General features: G+C 36.8%; 1 protein-coding gene across 1 annotated transcript in view; it reads right to left on the bottom strand.

Annotated features, from left to right (window-relative positions):
* Window positions 1-18,254, bottom strand: part of PIGK (phosphatidylinositol glycan anchor biosynthesis class K) — a 145,887-nt gene that overhangs the window by 46,327 nt on the left and 81,306 nt on the right. Inside the window, exon 10 of the mRNA XM_052637363.1 lies at window positions 7,810-7,894. Within this exon, the coding sequence (XP_052493323.1) occupies window positions 7,810-7,894 (85 nt within the window). The remainder of the gene's footprint in view (window positions 1-7,809; window positions 7,895-18,254) is intronic.

Raw genomic sequence — 18,254 nt, 5'->3', positions numbered from 1 at the left:
TATCACGGTAATCCAAGCCTATGCCCCAACCAGTAATGCTGAAGAAGCTGAAGCTGAATGGTTCTATGAAGACCTACAAGACCTTTTAGAATTAACACCCCCAAAAGATGTCCTTTTCATTATAGGGGACTGGAATGCAAAAGTAGGGAAGTCAAGAAACACCTGGAGTAACAGGCAAATTTGGCCTTGGAATACGGAATGAAGCAGGGCAAAGGCTAATAGAATTTTGCCAAGAGAATGAACTGGTCATAGCAAACACCCTCTTCCAACAACGCAAGAGAAGACTCTACACGTGGACATCACCAGATGGTCAACATCAAAATCAGATTGATTATATTCTTTGCAGTCAAAGATGGAGAAGCTCTATACAGTCAGCAAAAACAAGACAGGGAGCTTACTGTGGCTCAGATAATGAACACCTTATTGCCAAATTCAGAATTAAATTGAAGAAAGTGGGGAGAACCACTAGACCATTCAGGCATGACCTAAATCAAATCCCTTATGATTATACAGTAAAAGTGAGAAATATATTTAAGGGACTAGATCTGACAGACAAAGTGCCTGATGAACTATGGATGGAGGTTCATGACACTGTACAGGAGACAGGGATCAAGACCATCCCCATGGAAAAGAAATGCAAAAAAGCAAAATGGCTGTCTGAGGAGGCCTTACAAATAGCTGTGAAAAGAAGAGAAGTGAAAAGCAAAGGAGAAAAGGGAAGATATAAGCATCTGAATGCAGAGTTCCAAAGAATAGCAAGGAGAGACAAGAAAGCCTTCCTCAGCAATCAATGCAAAGAAACAGAGGAAAAAAACAGAATGGGAAAGACTAGAGATCTCTTCAAGAAAATTAGAGATACGAAGGGACGATTTCATGCAAAGACGGGCTCATTTCATGCAAATATGGTCCATACCATCTTTGGACGTAACAGAAGCATAAGATATTAAGAAGAGGTGGAAAGAAGAACTGTACAAAAAGAGCTTCACGACCAAGATAATCACGATGGTGTAATCACTCACCTACAGCCAGACAACCTGGAATGTGAAGTTAAGTGGGCCTAGGAAAGTATCACTATGAACAAAGCTAGTGGAGGTGATGGAATTCCAGTGGAGCTATTTCAAACCCTGAAAGATGATGCTGTGAAAGTGCTGCACTCAATATGCCAGCAAATGTGGAAAACTCAGCAGTGGCCACAGGACTGGAAAAGGTCAGTTTTCATTCCAGTCCCAAAGAAAGACAATGCCAAAGAATGCTCAAACTACCGCACAATTGCACTCATCTCACACACTAGTAAAGTAATGCTCAAAATTCTCCAAGCCAGGCTTCAGCAGAACATGAACATGAACTTCCAGATGTTCAAGCTCATTTCAGAAAAGACAGAGGAAACGGAGATCAAATTGCCAACATCCGCTGGATCATCGAAAAAGCAAGAGAGTTCCAGAAAAACATCTCTTTCTGCTTTATTGACTATACCAAAGCCTTTGTCTGTGTGGATCACAATAAACTGTGGAAAATTCTGAAAGAGATGGGAATACCAGACCACCTGACCTGCTTCTTGAGAAACCTATATGCAGGTCAGGAAGCAACAGTTAGAACTGGATATGAAACAACAGACTGGTTCCAAATAGGAAAAGGAGTACGTCAAGGCTGTATATTGTCACCCTGCTTATTTAACTTCTATGCAGAGTACATCATGAGAAACGCTGGGCTGGAAGAAGCACAAGCTGGAATCAAGATTGCCGGAAGAAATATCAATCACCTCAGATATGCAGATGACATCACCCTTATGGCAGAAAGTGAAGAAGAACTAAAAAGCCTCTTAATGAAAGTGAAAGAGGAGAGCGAAAAAGTTGGCTTAAAGCTTAATATTCAGAAAACGAAGATCATGGCCTCTGGTCCCATCACTTCATGTCAGATAGATGGGGAAACAGTGGGAACATTATAAGACTTTATTTTTGGGGGGGCTCCAAAATCACTGCAGATGGTGACTGCAGCCATGAAATTAAAAGACGCTTACTCCTTGGAAGGAAAGTTATGACCAACCTAGATAGCATATTAAAAAGCAGAGACATTACTTTGCCAACAAAGGTCCATCTAGTCAAGGCCATGGTTTTTCCTGTGGTCATGTATGGATGTGAGAGTTGGACTGTGAAGAAAGCTGAGCACTGAAGAAGTGATACTTTTGAACTGTGGTGTTGGAGAAGACTCTTGAGAGTCCCATGGAGTGCAAGGAGATCCAACCAGTCCATCCTAAAGGAGATCAGTCCTGGGTGTTCATTGGAGGAACTGATGCTGAAGCTGAAACTCCAATATTTTGGCCACCTCATGCGAAGAGTTGACTCATTGGAAAAGACCCTGATGCTGGGAGGGATTGGGGGCAGGAGGAGAAGGGTACGACAGAGGATGAGATGACTGGATGGCATCAGTAACTCAATGGACATGAGTTTGAGTGAACTACAGGAGTTGGTGGTGGACAGGGAGGCCTGGTGTGCTGCAATTGATGGGGTCGCAAAGAGTCGGACACGACTGAGCTACTGAACTGAACTGAATGAACTGAATTGTCACCCTGCTATTTAACTTCTATGCAGAGTACATCATGTGAAATGCCAAGCCGGAGAAATCACAAGATGAAATCAAGATTCCTGGGAGAAATAACAACCTCAGATATATAGATGATACCACTCTAATGGCAGAAAGCAATGAGGAACTAAAGAGCCTCTTGAAGAAGGTGAAAAGAGGAGAGTGAAAAAGATGGCTTAAAACTCCACATTCAAAAAACTTGCACTGGTTCCTTCACTTCATGGCAAATAGATGGAGAAACAATGGAAACAGTGGCATATTTTATCTTCTTGGGCTCCAAAATTTGTGAAGACAGTGACTGCAGCCATGAAATTAGAAGACACTTGCTCCTTGGAAGAAAAGCTATGACAAACCTAGACAGCGTATTAGAAAGATGAGACATTTTTTTGCTGACAAAGGTCTGTATAGTCAAAGCTATGGTTTTTCCATAGTCACATACGGATGTGAGAGCTGGACCATAAAGAAGGCTGAACACCGAAGAATCGATGCTTTCAAACTGTGGTGCTTGGAGAAGACTCTTGAGAGTCCCTTGGACTGCAACGAGATCAAAGCAGTCAATCCTAAAGGAAATCAGCTCTAAACATTCATCAGAAGGACTGATGCTGAAGCGGAAGCTCCAACACTTTGGCCACCTGATACAAAGAGCTGACTCATTGGAATAGACCCTGATCTTAGAAAAGATTGAGGACAAGAGATGAAGGGGATGACAGAGGATGAGATGGTTGGATGGCATCATCAACTTAATGGATGTATGTTTGAGCAAACTCTGGGAGATGAAGGACAGCAAAGCCTGGCATGCTGCAGCCCATGGGGTCACAAAGAGTTGGACATAACTTAGTGACTGAACAACAACAACTGCAATGCTTACCACCAAGTTTAGAACATTTTTACCACTTCAAAAAAAAGAATCCCTATACCCATTTAGAAGTCACTCTTCATTCCCCCACCTCATCCCCGTTCTAGACAACCCATAATAGATCTGTCTATTCTAGACATTTCACGCAAACAGGACCATACCACATGTGGTCTTTTATGATAGACTTTTACTTAACACACTGTTTTCAAGGATCACCCATGTAGTACAGGTATCAGTACTTCATTCCCCTTTAATCACTGCATAATGGCCCACTGTATGGATATATTTTATTTGTCCATTAGTTGATCAACACTGTGATGTTTCCAATTATCGGCTATTATAAATAATATTGCTATGACCATTCATGTACAGGTTTTTGTGTGGATACATGTTTTTACATATGTAGGCTGGAATCATTGGGTCATATGGTAAATCTACACTTAACCTTCTGAGAAACTGCCAGACTGTTTTCTAATATGTAATTTTAATTTCTGCCAATTTGATGGGCATACAATAATTTTACTTAATTTGTAATGTGTACTTCCTTAATGAGTTTTAGGCTTTCTTTTCACTCACTAGCCATTTCTGTTTGTTCTTCTCTGATCTGCTTTTCATTTCTTTTGCCTTTTTTTTCTACTGAGTTGTTTTGTCTTTTATAAACTTTCAAGAATTCTGCTTATATCTGTGATATTAACCAATTCACTATTGTCTTCTTTGCAAAGATCTTATTTTGATTCTAACCTTAGTGTTTTAATGTTGTCGTATCTTTTGATATATAAAATATTAAATTTTTATGGAGCCAAACATATCTCCTGCATTTGTGTATTTATTAAGTTCTTTCCTACTTTAGATTAAAAGTACGGTTGCCAAAACTTTCTTCCAAAATCTTATTTTACTTTAAGTCTTCATACAAAATTTATTTTATATTATATAGTATGAAATTGAAATTAAGCTGTTTTCCTATTGAAATACTATCATCTTAATCATATATTTAATGATCAAATCTCATAAATTTTTTTCTTTGAATTCTCTATTCAGGGTTTTTTCAAGCCACAGATCAGGACTGTTTGCTTTTGAAATCAATTTGGTTAAGTTTTATTTGACACTGAAAAAAAACAGACAAAGAAAATAATGTGCATCACATGTACTGAGGGTAAATGTTTCATAAAACTTTTACTTCTAATTTTTAACACATACAACACATACATACATCAATATATGTACAATGTATTTCTTACTGTGAATTATAATAATGTTTGAAATCCAGCCTTTCATTGTATTCCATTAATCTATTTATCTATTCCTTTGTCCATACATATTTATATGATTCAAGAGTCTATGTTTTCTTTTATATACCTTCTTTGTCTATTATTAGATATTTGTTCTTCCACATGAACTATGTGGTCATTTTTTTTTCTAACACTAAAAAAAAACTTGCTTCTATTCTAATTAGAACTGCTAATTTGGGAGAATTATACTTTATGATATTAAGTTCCCTGCCCCATCAAATATTTGGTATAACTTTCTGCTTATGAAACGTGGTTTGCTTCCATGATTCTTACGCTGTAAGTTCTAGTTTACTTGCCAAATGTACTTCTTAAGTATTTTATAGTTCCTTTCATTGTGAAAGAACATTTTTCCCATTTCCATTTTGTGTAGTTATTGCAAATATAAAGAAGCACCAGTTTTATTCATCTTATATCTGACTATCTCACCAGATTCTCTTCTTACTTCTACTGTTTATAACTTGAATGTCTTGGATTTCCTAGATGTGCAATCATGTTTGCTAGGACACCTAAAAAAAGTAAATAATTTGGCAGTATAAAATGGCAATATTGAAGTCTTATCTATCTCCTCATTGTAACATACAGTTTAAGTAATAGAAACAAGAAATTAATTACTCAAATGACTGAAATACATTCCTCTCTCTCACTCTCCGGTATTTCTCGAGTTGCTCTTCAATGTTAAGCCCTGTGCCTGGCTCCTGCTCTCTCATTTTCTAAACTGTGCCCTGGCTTCTGATGCCTGAGTAGTAGGGAAAAGAGATGCTCTGGCTCTCACTATACCATTGTGCATGTGCGCGCGCACACACACACACACACACACACACACATCTCCATCCATTCAGACATATGCAAACATGGCACAAGATAAGATGCTGAAAAAAAAATATCAAGAAATCAAGGACATCCAGAAAGACGATCAAATAGAAGATATGGTGGCGCTAGTGGTAAAAAAAAAAAAAAAAAAAAACCCACCTACCAAGGCAGGAGATATAAAGAGACTCGAGAGACATGGGTTTGGTCCCTGGTTCAGGAAGATGCCCTGCAGGAGGAAACTGCAATCTACTCCAGTAATCTTGCCTGAAGAATCCCATAGACAAAGGAGCCTGTGGGCTACAGTCCATGGGGTTGCAAAGAGTCAGACACAATTGAAATGACTGGGCACACAGAGGATAAGATATGTGAATAAATAATGTTATTTCAAATAAGAATGACACACACTCCAAAATAGAGACAGGTAAAGCATGACTCAAGATGAGAAGAAAAACAGTTACTTACAGTACAAAAACACACTATTATAGGTGGAGGTTAAATATATACTATAATACAGATATATTACATATTTTGAAGTTTTATGGGGTTGGCTGCACCTAATTATTATATACATTACTTTTCTCTTAGGGGAAAAAATGGCTTTCAAATAATTCACTTACAAGTGAACTCCTAGCAACATACTCGACAGACAGTTGTAACAGTTTCAAACTTGTAGTACTGTCAATAAAGGGAAATAAGAGGAAAAATGATCTTTCCTGATTACCCCTTGAGAACAAAATTAATTTTATTCAATATAAAGAAAAAGAAATTCCTATCATGAATCTTAAAATAAAAATTTTCTAAATTCAGGTGCAATAAAAATTTTATAAATTCAGGTACTATAAAAATTTCAATTATAATTGTTTATAATTCAGTGTTAAAATTAATTATAGCTTCTTATAATGCCAAGAATACTATCATAAAAATTTTGACCAGGGTAAAAGTTTTTCATCTTTGAATTCACACAGTGTATATAACAGCAGTTTATTGGTTCATTCAAGCTATAAAAATATGACTGACATTTCATCTGGTCAACCATCTTACAGGTTAACTCTTGTTTCCTGTTTTAGATTTTATTCTAGGTGAAGTGTTGTGGGCAGATTCTATTTACCTATTCTGAACAAACCACAGACTGTTTCATTGCTCACTCTTACTGTTAAGAACATATTGACTTGCTGCCTGCTCTGCTGTTAAATTCATTTATGCTGAGAGTCAGGCATGAAGACAGAATTTTAAATGTGACATTTGCAGGCTGTTAGGTCATTTAAGCTCTGACAACACCAGGGAATTCCTGACATATAACTGGACCTGATTACCAACCACAGATAGACTGTGGGCAAATTTTAGACCACTTTTTGTAATTTCTCATAGAATTTTAATATTCAATTTTAACATCCATGAAAAGATCTAAATAGCCAACATTTTAAAGTAAAAGCCTGTTTCTTTTAATAAGCTCAACCTGGTACTTATAATCAATCTGTATCTCCTAAATAAAAATCCTTTTGATTGGCAAAGACATATGGAAAGACTCAATAGTAATTAACATTTGTGAAAATTCTGACAAATTCTGACGTTTAAGGGCTTTTGAAATTTCCTATAATCTATAGCCTCTGATAAATATGGTAGGTCTATAGGCCATAACTCTCATCAACAAACCACTTTCAAAATTCTTAGATTCTGGCCCAGCAGGGTGGACTTTATATGCTGTCAGAATTACAGTACAAATTCAAAGTTTAGAACCTTACCACATTGCCTTCTCTAAGATTACACTTAATGTAGAAGGGATGATAGAGTCATTATAATTGGAAATGAAAAAATTACCCACATGACATTTAGAATTACACTTTACAAGAGTTGATAATGGGGTGGGGTGGAAGAAGTAGGGAAAGACTTCTTTCTCATTTTAGCAACTCAAAGAAATTATACCAAATGATATTTTTCAGCATTTTCTTTGTCATTAACAAGTACCATATACAATGGTTCAAATGAAAGTTCTCTGAAATTAAGTCTTATTGTTAAGTAATGCACAAAAGATAATTCTGATTCTACCCTGTATTTTATATAAGCAAGAATTCTACTGTTAAACAGCAAGTAGCCTTTTAATATTGCACTTTGAATGAGATTTCCAACTGTAAGAGGTGGAGTCTAAATCGGGCTAGACGGCCTGGAATGCCTTTCAGCTATAGCACATTGATTCTGAAAAACCTAACAAAAGCAATTACTTTTCAGAGATTAAAAATCTTGTTTCTTTCAAAAGAATAAAAATGGAAAGCAAACCTGGTGTATTATCTGAGCGACAGGAAGTTGTTCAGCGTATTTCAGAGGTTCCATTAGTTCCTCAACCATCTGGTCTTTCTTATAGCTAGAAAAAAGAAATTAAAAAACACAAAGCTAAAGTATCAAATATGAACTATATTAAAGATATATATATATATCTGATATTGTAAAATAAGCAGTATTTGTCAATAATCTATGAAAAATAATCTAAGGATAATTTTTAAATTATACAACTATATATACATTCAGATTGCATAAAATTACTATTTAATAAGACTACTTAACATCACATAATAGCCTCATCCTGTCTTTCACTCTGAGACTTAAAAATGTTTAAGAACTCCATGTTCACTGGATATGCTTTTCAAGGTCTCCAAAATCTGGCTCCAACTATTCAAGCCTCATCAGCAACTCCTCCTCTACATCTGAATCAACAGTTTCAGCCATGCCCATCTGCTGGTCCCCTGCCAGTGGGCCTTGTATTCCCATGACTCTGATTTTCTTCATTCTGTTTCCTATTTGGACCAATCAAAGCTCCCTTTTTGTTTACTCTTCTTTCAAATATAGTAATTTATTTAGATCTACTTAGGTGCTTTTTTTTTACCACCTTGAAGACAAAAATCATGTCTTATTCTTCTCTGTATAGCCACTGTTTACCATATAATGAAGACTCAATAAACGTTTGCTGAATGAATATATGAATAAAATAAAGACAATAATAACTCTCTGAGAGGTTATTCTATATGGAAAATATTTTAATACTTATATTTCAATGAGGTGCAGAATTGACACAACACATACCTGATGGTATAAAAGAGTAAAGTGCAGAGTAAGAATAAAATCTCCCCAAATGAAGTAAGTAAAGTAAGTAAAGTCGCTCAGTCGTGTCCGACTCTTTGCGACCCCATGGACTGTAGCCTATCAGGCTCCTCCATCCATGGGATTTTCCAGGCAAGAGTGCTGGAGTGGATTGCCATTTCCTTCTCCAGGGGAACTTCCCGACCCAGGAATCGAACCCGGGTCTCCCACATTGCAGGCAGACGCTTTACCATCTGAGCCACCAGGGAAGCGTTCCCCAAATGAAGACAACTACAAAAAAAAAAGTTCTTAAAAAAGTATCAACATTTACAAAATAGCAAATAAACATTAGATTTCAAAACAGTAACACTGAAACACATTTAAACTTTCAATTGCCTTTTATTCCTGTAAACATCACCTTATCAACTTAAATTTAAAAACTGAAACTTTGAATTACCTTGAAAAATAAAGAAGACTAGTATAAATCTCTAGTTAAGAAATCTGATGATGAGAAATCTGGAATCTCTCCCAATAAAAAGGCAAATATACAAATAAGGACAAAATTTTGTACATAAGGGTTTAAAAGACCTCTTAGATAGGTAAAAGTTTATATATACTTTGCAGATTAGCATAAATATAATTAATTGGAGGAACTTTGAAGACTCTCACTATTGATGAAAAAACTGTCTTAAAATATTGCTTTATAGAGACAGAAAATAGAAAGTTAGTTTCCAGAGCAAAAGAGGAGAGAAGCGGGAATTACTATTTAATGGGCAGAATTCCAGTATTAAAAGATGAAAAAAGTTCTGGAGGTGGACACAGATAAAGACAAAGACCTCATGAAGATACCAGGGGAAGATTTAACTATCTATAAATCAACAAGAGAGGCTTTATAAGAAAATAATCCTGTCAACACCTTGATCTTGGACTTCCAGCTTCCAGAATTGTAAGGAAATAAATTTCTGTTGCTTAAGCACTCAGTCTGTGGTACTTTGTTATGGCAGCCCTCACAAATTATTAGAGTATACAATTAAAAATAAAATAAATATTCATTGACCAAAAATAACCCACATTATTTTTAAACATTTCACAATGTGCCACCTTTTAAAGCTCTACTTATATTTTTAGATATGCAAAATATATACCAAGCAACAAAAGGAAAATAGATTAAATAATACCCAATTTAAAATTTTTGTGCTTCAAAATACACTACCAACAAAGTGAAAAACCCTAAGAATGGAGGAAAATTTTTGCAAATCATACATCTGGGAATACCAGACCACCTGACATGCCTCTTGAGAAGTCTGTATGCAGGTCAGGAAGCAACAGTTAGAACTGGACATGGAACCACAGACTGGTTCCAAATAGGAAAAGGAGTACGTCAAGGCTGTATATTGTCACCCTGCTTACTTAACTTATATGCAGAGTATATCATGAGAAACACTGGGCTGGAAGAAGCACAAGCTGGAATCAAGATTACCAGGAGAAATATCAATCACCTCAGATATGCAGATGACACCACCCTTATGGCAGAAAGTGAAGAGGAACTAAAGAGCCTCTTGACGAAAGTGAAAGAGGAGAGTGAAAAAGTTGGCTTAAAGCTCAACATTCAGAAAAACTAAGATCATGGCATCCGGTTACATCACTTCATGGGAAACAGATGGGGAAACAGTGGAAACAGTTACTGACTTTACTTTGGGGGGCTCCAAAACCACTGCAGATGGTGACTGCACCCATCAAACTAAAAGACACTTACTCCTTGGAAGGAGAGTTATGACCAACCTAGACAGCATATTAAAAAGCAGAGACATTACTTTATCAACAAAGGTCCATCTAGTCAAGGCTATGGTTTTTTCATGTATGGATTTGAGAGTTGGACTATAAAGAAAGCTGAGCACCGAAGAATTGATGTTTTTGAACTGTGGTGTTGGAGAAAACTCTTGAGAGTCCCTTGGACTGCAAGGAGCTCCAACCAGTCCATCCTAAAGGAGATCAGTCCTGAGTGTTCATTTGAAGACTGATGTTGAAGCTGAAACTCCATTACTTTGGCCACCTGATGTGAAGAACTGACTCATTTGAAAAGACCCTGATGCTGGGAAAGAGTGAAGGCAGGAGGAGAAGGGGACGACAGAGGATGAGATGGTTGTATAGCATCACTGACTCAATGGACATGAGTTTGGGTAAACTCCAGGAGTTGGTAATAAGCAGAGGTGCTACAGTCCATGGGGTCACAAAGAGTCAGACACGACTGAGCAACTGAACTGAACTGAACTGAACTGATACATCTGAAAAAATATTGGTATCAAAACTATATTACAACTCAACAATAAAAAGATAAATAATTCATTTAAAAATTTTCCTTCCTTATTAAGGATATTTCTAAGTGAAACTGGAATGTTTGTGGGTTGTTTTTTTTTTACTGTATGTCTGTGATAGGAAAGAATACAATGACTGCTCAGTAGAGTTTGGTGCTATTGCCTTGATTAAGGCACCAGAAGTTTCAATAACTATCTGCTGGGGAAAAAATTAGTGTAGATGAGATCACTGAAGTAATTCTAAGAGTAAGTAGAAATATGAAAAATTCTTCTATAAACACAAAGTAATGACATATAAATTGGAATTCATTTTACTCATAAAATGTCTCTCAATCAATATAAAAGATACAAAAATATTAGAAATCTAATATTAACAATTCATTTTAACATTTTCAAAAATGACAAGTAGTTGTTGCAAAAAATTTCAACTTCTTTTTCCTCATTTTATTTTTTCTGAACCATTTTAAATTTGCAGATCTCATGATAGGTCTCATCTAAACACTTCAGCATGTATCAACCAGTGATAGGTTTGAAAATTTTCTTTTTCTTTCTTTTGCCTGGCTGCGCAGCTTTCAGGATCTTAGTTCCGCAACCAGGGATCACACCACGCCTCTGACCCTGGCAGTGAAAGCAGAGTCCTAACAGTTACGGAATACCCTTGAAAATTTTCTTAATAACTGCAGTTTTTAAAAAAGTCACTCAAAGTGCAATTCCCAAGTAATCTTGGGTATCACTATGGATTTTGAGCTTTTTACTTATTCAATCCCACAACAAATTACTCATTTTGAATTTCTTGAAAATGTCCATCACTTTCTTGCTATGTATGTTGCCAAAGGTGTGATGTCAAACTGATTTTATTTCTATTTTAATTACTCATTTTTAATTTATTTAAAAAATAAAACTTTTTTTTTTTGCTTGAAGGCTCAGGTGGTCTTTTTCTTTTCTTTCAAAGTCTAATACTAATATACAGGACATAGCTAAGAGTTCTAGATCAATCAATTCTCCCAGGCACCTGGGGGCCCTTTTAACATGGAAATGCAAGTCTCCTTCTGTTTTAGAAAAGTTTGTTTTATTATAATTTTAAATATTATTTCTGTTCATTTCCCATTTATTTTTCTAGTTCAATTTCTTGATCTAAATATATTGGATTTTCTCTCTTTCTCTCTGATCCTTTTATCTATCTTATTTCAATTTCACTTTCATGAATTTTTTCACTTCTAGTCTTTATGTCTCTTACTGAACTTTGGTAATATCTATCTTACCTTGGGTACCTTGTAATTTACTTTTCATTTCTGAAATGATTTTTGTCTCTTTTTTATTTCCTTTCCAGACTTCAGTCAGCTCCTGTTTCATACATCTCCCTATTCATTGTCCATTTCAATTGTGAGTTTTGAAGTGTCTGATTCATGGTGTTCTTTCATAATGCAATCGCTTGTGTAATGTAAGTTATTTATATTTGAGTATTGTGTCTTGGCTTCCCTGGTGGCTCACACGGTAAGAATCTACCTGCAATGCAGGAGACCTCAGTTTCATCCTTGGGTTGGAAAGATCCCCTGGAGAAGGGAATGGCTACCCACTCCAGTATTCTTGCCTGGAAAATTCCATGGACAGAGGAACCTGGAGGGCTACAGTCCATAGGATCGCAAAAAGTTGGACACAACTGAGCAACTAACACTTTGACTTTTATCTTAGTTTTCCTTTTTGTGCCTTTCTTTTCTTTATTTTTCCTTTCATTCTCTGTGTAGTGAGCGTGTTTAGAATATTTGGTTTTAGTTCTCTGCTTTCTTATAGTAACTCTATATGGATGTTGGCTTCTTTTTTTACTGAAAAGTATCTGCATTGTTTTTTTAGATGCAGCAATACAGTAAGCTATCTTGTGATGGGGGAAGAAAGGAGATAAGTTGGCTAATTAGGTTTCTCTCCATTCAACAGCACCCTCCTCTGTGGCTACAATAAAGTGTAGACTTTTTAATAAATGGTACTTTTTGTGGTAGTGGTGAGAATAGAATTTGTCCTTTTTTTTCTTTTTTCCCCTCTCATCTCCTTTGGACCCCTATGTGTAGCTGCTTTTTTGTTTCCCTTCACTACCAAGACACCAAGAGACACCTCCTCCCTCCTTGCAAACTATTATCCATTTCTTCAGAATTAATGCTTCCCCAATACTATCACCTAAGTCAAATCACCCCCACTTTCTAGACCCCTTATCTCCTATCTTTAGTAGCTAGGGCCCTAGCAAGTAGTCCATGTTTAAAGCATAATTCAGGAACTAAGAAAACTATTAATGTTAATTCCAATCTATATATGGCTACCATTCTAAGGGAAACCTGGAATTTTCTCTTGCAAAACAGTAAAGTTCTCTTTCTTAAAGCTACTCATTATTCCTTTTATTTAATATTTGAGTTCCTCCTAAAAAGATGTATTTTTCTTTTTTTTTAAGATATATTTTTCTATTATCTCTTTCCAAGATCCTTCACTAAGACATCTACTTTAAAAAGAGTAGTTTCTGCATGCAAAAAGCTATACATTCCTTTTCTTACTTTACTGTTTCTTTAAAAAAAAAACAATAATAGGAATGGAATTTGCTTACACTACAGAAGACTTGTAGATGCAATACAGTGACGCTATCACTAAATCAAAATCCAATTAAAATATTGTCCAAATCCTTTGCCAAAGAAAATAAAATGCTGCTGGCAAAATTCTGAAACCCACAAAGTTAGTCTTTACAAACGTTTGTTTGGAGTTCTTTTTACTCTTTCAAGATGCCCAGTTCCCTCAAAAATCTTTCTTCTCTGTTGTATCCAGCACTCCTAAAATAACACTGTAAAATTATTAATGCACCCACGTATAAGGTCACCTCTAATTCAGAAAAAGTGAGGTTTTATTCCATATTGCCATGTAGAGATTAGATTATTCAAGTATAATATGGCCTAGTTTACTGTGGGCAGAAGACTAAAGCATCTTTTCAAACACTAGAAATACACCCAACAAAAAGAACAGAAAAACAGACACATTGTGCTATGCCAGACAGAAACTAAAAATTAGGATCATCAATAAATAATTCAAGACACATGATGTAGGGTACTCCAAAATCATTAGGAAGAAATTCTTTAAACACACCAGAAACAGGAAGCTAGCCAAAGTTAGTGTTACTTCTTGAACATGAGTAACTAAAAGAATTTTTTGAAACTAAAAGTATATAAAGAAATGAAGTTAATTTCTTAACACAATCCTGCGGGGGGAAGAAAGGACAGAAAAATTTCCACTCCTAAACTGCATTGAAAAAATACCCAAGCATTCATATAATTGACCACACATATTGTTGTGTAAGATATACTTGACAAACCCACAGCCCTGTGACATTCCTGAAAGTTTAAAGGCACTCTAAGGGAAAAGACAACTCAAATTTATTGGTCGATAGAGACAAACACAAAATGCTATTACAACTCCAAAACATACCAAGAGTCACTGAAGATTATTTTTGTGAAGACAGGTTATATAGAAACGACACAACAATCTAATGCATCTTCCTTGAAATGAGATCCCCCTTTGGAGAAAGAAATGGCAACCCACTCCAGTATTCTTGCCTGGGAAATCCCATGGACAGAGGAGCCGGGTGGCCCACAGTCCACAGGGTTGCAAAGAGTCGGACACGACTGAGCGACTCCACTTTCACTTTCACTTTCCACACTCACAGCATCACCATTCTTCTAATTTTCAAATTACAATCTTGCAACCAAAGATACTAAACATAGCCTTGGCTATTACCTACTTTAAAGAAGCACAAAGAAGATAATGAGCTGGGGAAAGAGACATCATTTGAGGTAGGGAACAGAAAGTTAACTCCCAAGAGAAATAAGGTTACATGAGCTTATGGGCCAACTGCTGACATGCGTCTTTTTACCATCAGCGTGCAATGAGGTAGCATATCAGTTAAAAAAGAACATCAGTTTAAAAAGATCACATGAAGTGAAGTGAGCTCGCTCAGTCGTGTCCGACTCTGCGACCCCATGGACTGTAGCCCACCAGGCTCTTCCATCCATGGGATTCTCCAGGCAAGAATACTGGAGTGGGTTGCCATTTCCTTCTCCAGGGGAACTTCCCGACCCAGGGATCGAACCCGGGTCTCCCGCATTGCAGGCAGGCGCTTTACCCTCTGAGCCACCGGGGAAGCCACATATCAGTTAAAAAAGAATACCTCCCAAGAAATTTAGTAAAGTGAATATAATGAAATCCCAGAAAACCAAGCTCTAATTCTCACTGAAAGACCTCTTATCTGGTAGAAGTTGTAAGCAGACTTCGCAGAAGTTCTCCAAACCAGCAAATGTGTATATTCATAAGGAATAATCTTTGTAGAGTCAAAGGCAATTTTAAAATAGCAGTAGTCAGAAGAAATCCTGTCAAAATTACTGAATATTCTCAGGAACCCATCTGCCAGTGCAGGAGATGTTAGAGACATAGGTTCATTCACCTAGGTTGGGAGATCCCCTGGAGAAAGGCATGGCAACCCACTCCAGTAATGCTTGCCTAGAGAATCCCATGGACAGAGGAACCTGCCACAGTCCACGGGCTGCAAAGAATCGGACGTGATTGAAGCAACTTAGCATGCCTGCATCTAGTAGGTACACATCACTGGAGTTATATATGTATGTTGGATTTTATTTTGCTTAAATATATATGTATATATGAAAGTATGTAGAATACTTATCGTTTCATTAATAAATTATATTCTGCATTCAAATAGATACAAAACATAAGAGACAAAGAACTCATAAAACTCAACATCAAAAAAAAAAACAACCTAATTTAAAAATGGGCAGAGGACCTGAAGAGAAATTTTTCTGAAGACATACAGCTTAGCTGCTTGTCGTGTCCAATTCTGTGTGACCCTATGGTCTGCAGCCTACCAGGCTCCTCTGTCCATTCTCTAGGCAAGAGTACTAGAGTGGGTTGTCATGGCCTTCTACAGGGGATCTTCCCAACCCAGAGATCAAATCTCGGTCTCCTGCATTGCAGGCAGTCTTTACCACTGAGCCACGAGGGAAGCCCAAAGACATGTAGAGAACCAACAGATATATGAAAAGATGCTCAACATCACTAATCATCAGGAAAATGCAAGTCAAAACCACAGTGAGATATCACCTCATACCTGTCAAGATGCCCATTTTAAGAAGACAACAAATGACAAGTGCTGGCCAGCATGTAAAGAGAACTCTCGTGCACTGTTGGTGGGAATGTAAATTGGTACAGCCACTATGAAAAACTGTATGGAGGTTCCTCAAAAAAAAAAAAAACCTGAAAATAGAACTACCATACAACCCAGCAATTCCACTTCTGGGTATTTACCAAAAATAAACAAAAAGACCAATTTGAAAAGACATATGCATCTCTGTGTTCACTACAGCATTATTTACAATAGCCAAGATATGGAAACAACCTCAGTGTCCATCCATAGATGAATGGACAAAGAAGATGTGGTATAAATACAATAGAGTATGGCACTAAGTCACTTCAGTTGTGTTCGACTGAATATGGAATATTACTCAATCATAAAAGAGAATAAAATCTTGCCATTTGCCACAATTGAACCTGGAGGGTATTATGCTAAGAAAAGAAGCTGGACAGAGAAAAACAAATACTGCATGATTTCACTGACAAGTAGACTTTAATTAAAATAAATAAATAAATACACATAACAAAACAGAAACAAAGTCACAGATACAGAGAACAAATAGGGGGTTGCCAGAGGGGAGGAGGTTGAGGGATGAGTGAAACAGGTGAGGGAGATTTAGTGGTACAAATTTCTAGTTACAAAATAAATGTCACAGGGATGAAATATAGTATGGAGAATATAGTCAATAACAACATAATATCTTTGTATAAGGACAGATGGTAAATAAACTAATCAACATTATCATTTTGTAATGTACAGAAATATAAATCACTATATTGTGCACCAGGAATTAACATAATTTTTAGGTCAGTTATACTTAAAACAAACTCATAGAGAAAAGTGATCAGATTTATGGTTACCAGAGGCTGGAGGTGGAGAGTGAGGGAACTAGATAAAGGTGCTCAAAAGATAAAAACTTCCAGTTATAAGTAAAAGAAGTACTAGAGGTGTAATGTACAACATGATTAATGTGATTAACACTGCTATATGTTACATATGAAAGTTCTTAAGTAAATCCTATGAGTCACAAAGAAAAAATATTTTTTCCTTCATCTATTCTATCAAGAGATGATGGATGTTCACTCAACTTGTGGTAAACATTTTATAATGTCAGTCAAATCATTATGCCTTTAATGTACACAGTGCTTTATTCCAATTATATTTCAATAAAACTGTAAGAGAGGAAAAGGCCCAGTAAAAAAGTAAATAAATAAAATAATATATATACATATATATGTATATGTATATGAAAGGAAAGTTGAAAGTTAAGTCACATAGCCGTGCCCAACTCTTTGCAACCCCGTGGACTGTAGCCCACCAGGCTTCTCAGTCCATGGGATTCTCCAGGCAAGAATACTGCAGTGGGTTGCCATTTCCTTCTCCATATACATATACATATATATATATATCACTTTTTTTTCATTTATTATGCTTTTGAGATCCAAGCATGTTGATTTGACTACCAATCTAGTTCATTACTGTTAATAGCTATACGGTATAATATGAAAGGGCTTCCCAGGTGGTTCAGTGGTTAAGAACATGCCTACCAATGGAGGAGACGCAGGTTTGATCCCTAGGTGGGGAAGATCTCCTGGTGAAGGAAACAGCAACCCACTCCAGTATTCTTCGCTGGAAAATTTCACGGAGAGAGGAGCCTGGTGGGCTGTAGTCCATGGGGTCACAGTTGCAAAGAGTCAGACACAACTGAGCACTTGTATCAGTTCAGTTCAGTTCAGTTCAGTTCAGTTCAGTTCAGTCGCTCAGTCGTGTCTGAATCTTTGCGACCCCATGAACACAGCACACCAGGCCTCCCTGTCCATCACCAACTCCCAGAGTTCACTCAAACTCATGTCCATCGAGTCAGTGATACCATCCAGCCATCTCATCCTCGGTTGTCCCCTTCTCCTCCTGCCCCCAATCCCTCCCAGCATCAGAGTCTTTTCCAAGGAGTCAACTCTTTGCATGAGGTGGCCAAAGTTTTGGAGTTTCAGCTTTAGCATCAGTCCTTACAATGAACACCCAGGACTGATCTCCTTTAGGATGGACTGGCTGGATCTCCTTGCAGTCCAAGGGACTCTCAAGAGTCTTCTCCAACACCACAGTTCAAAAGCATCAATTCTTCGGTGCTCAGCCTTCTTCACAGTCCAACTCTCAAATCCATA

This window comes from Budorcas taxicolor, chromosome 3 (genome assembly GCF_023091745.1).
Source record: "Budorcas taxicolor isolate Tak-1 chromosome 3, Takin1.1, whole genome shotgun sequence".
NCBI lineage: Eukaryota > Metazoa > Chordata > Mammalia > Artiodactyla > Bovidae > Budorcas > Budorcas taxicolor.
Note: the sequence above shows the minus strand (reverse complement) of the source record. Positions and strands in the feature narration are given on the sequence as shown.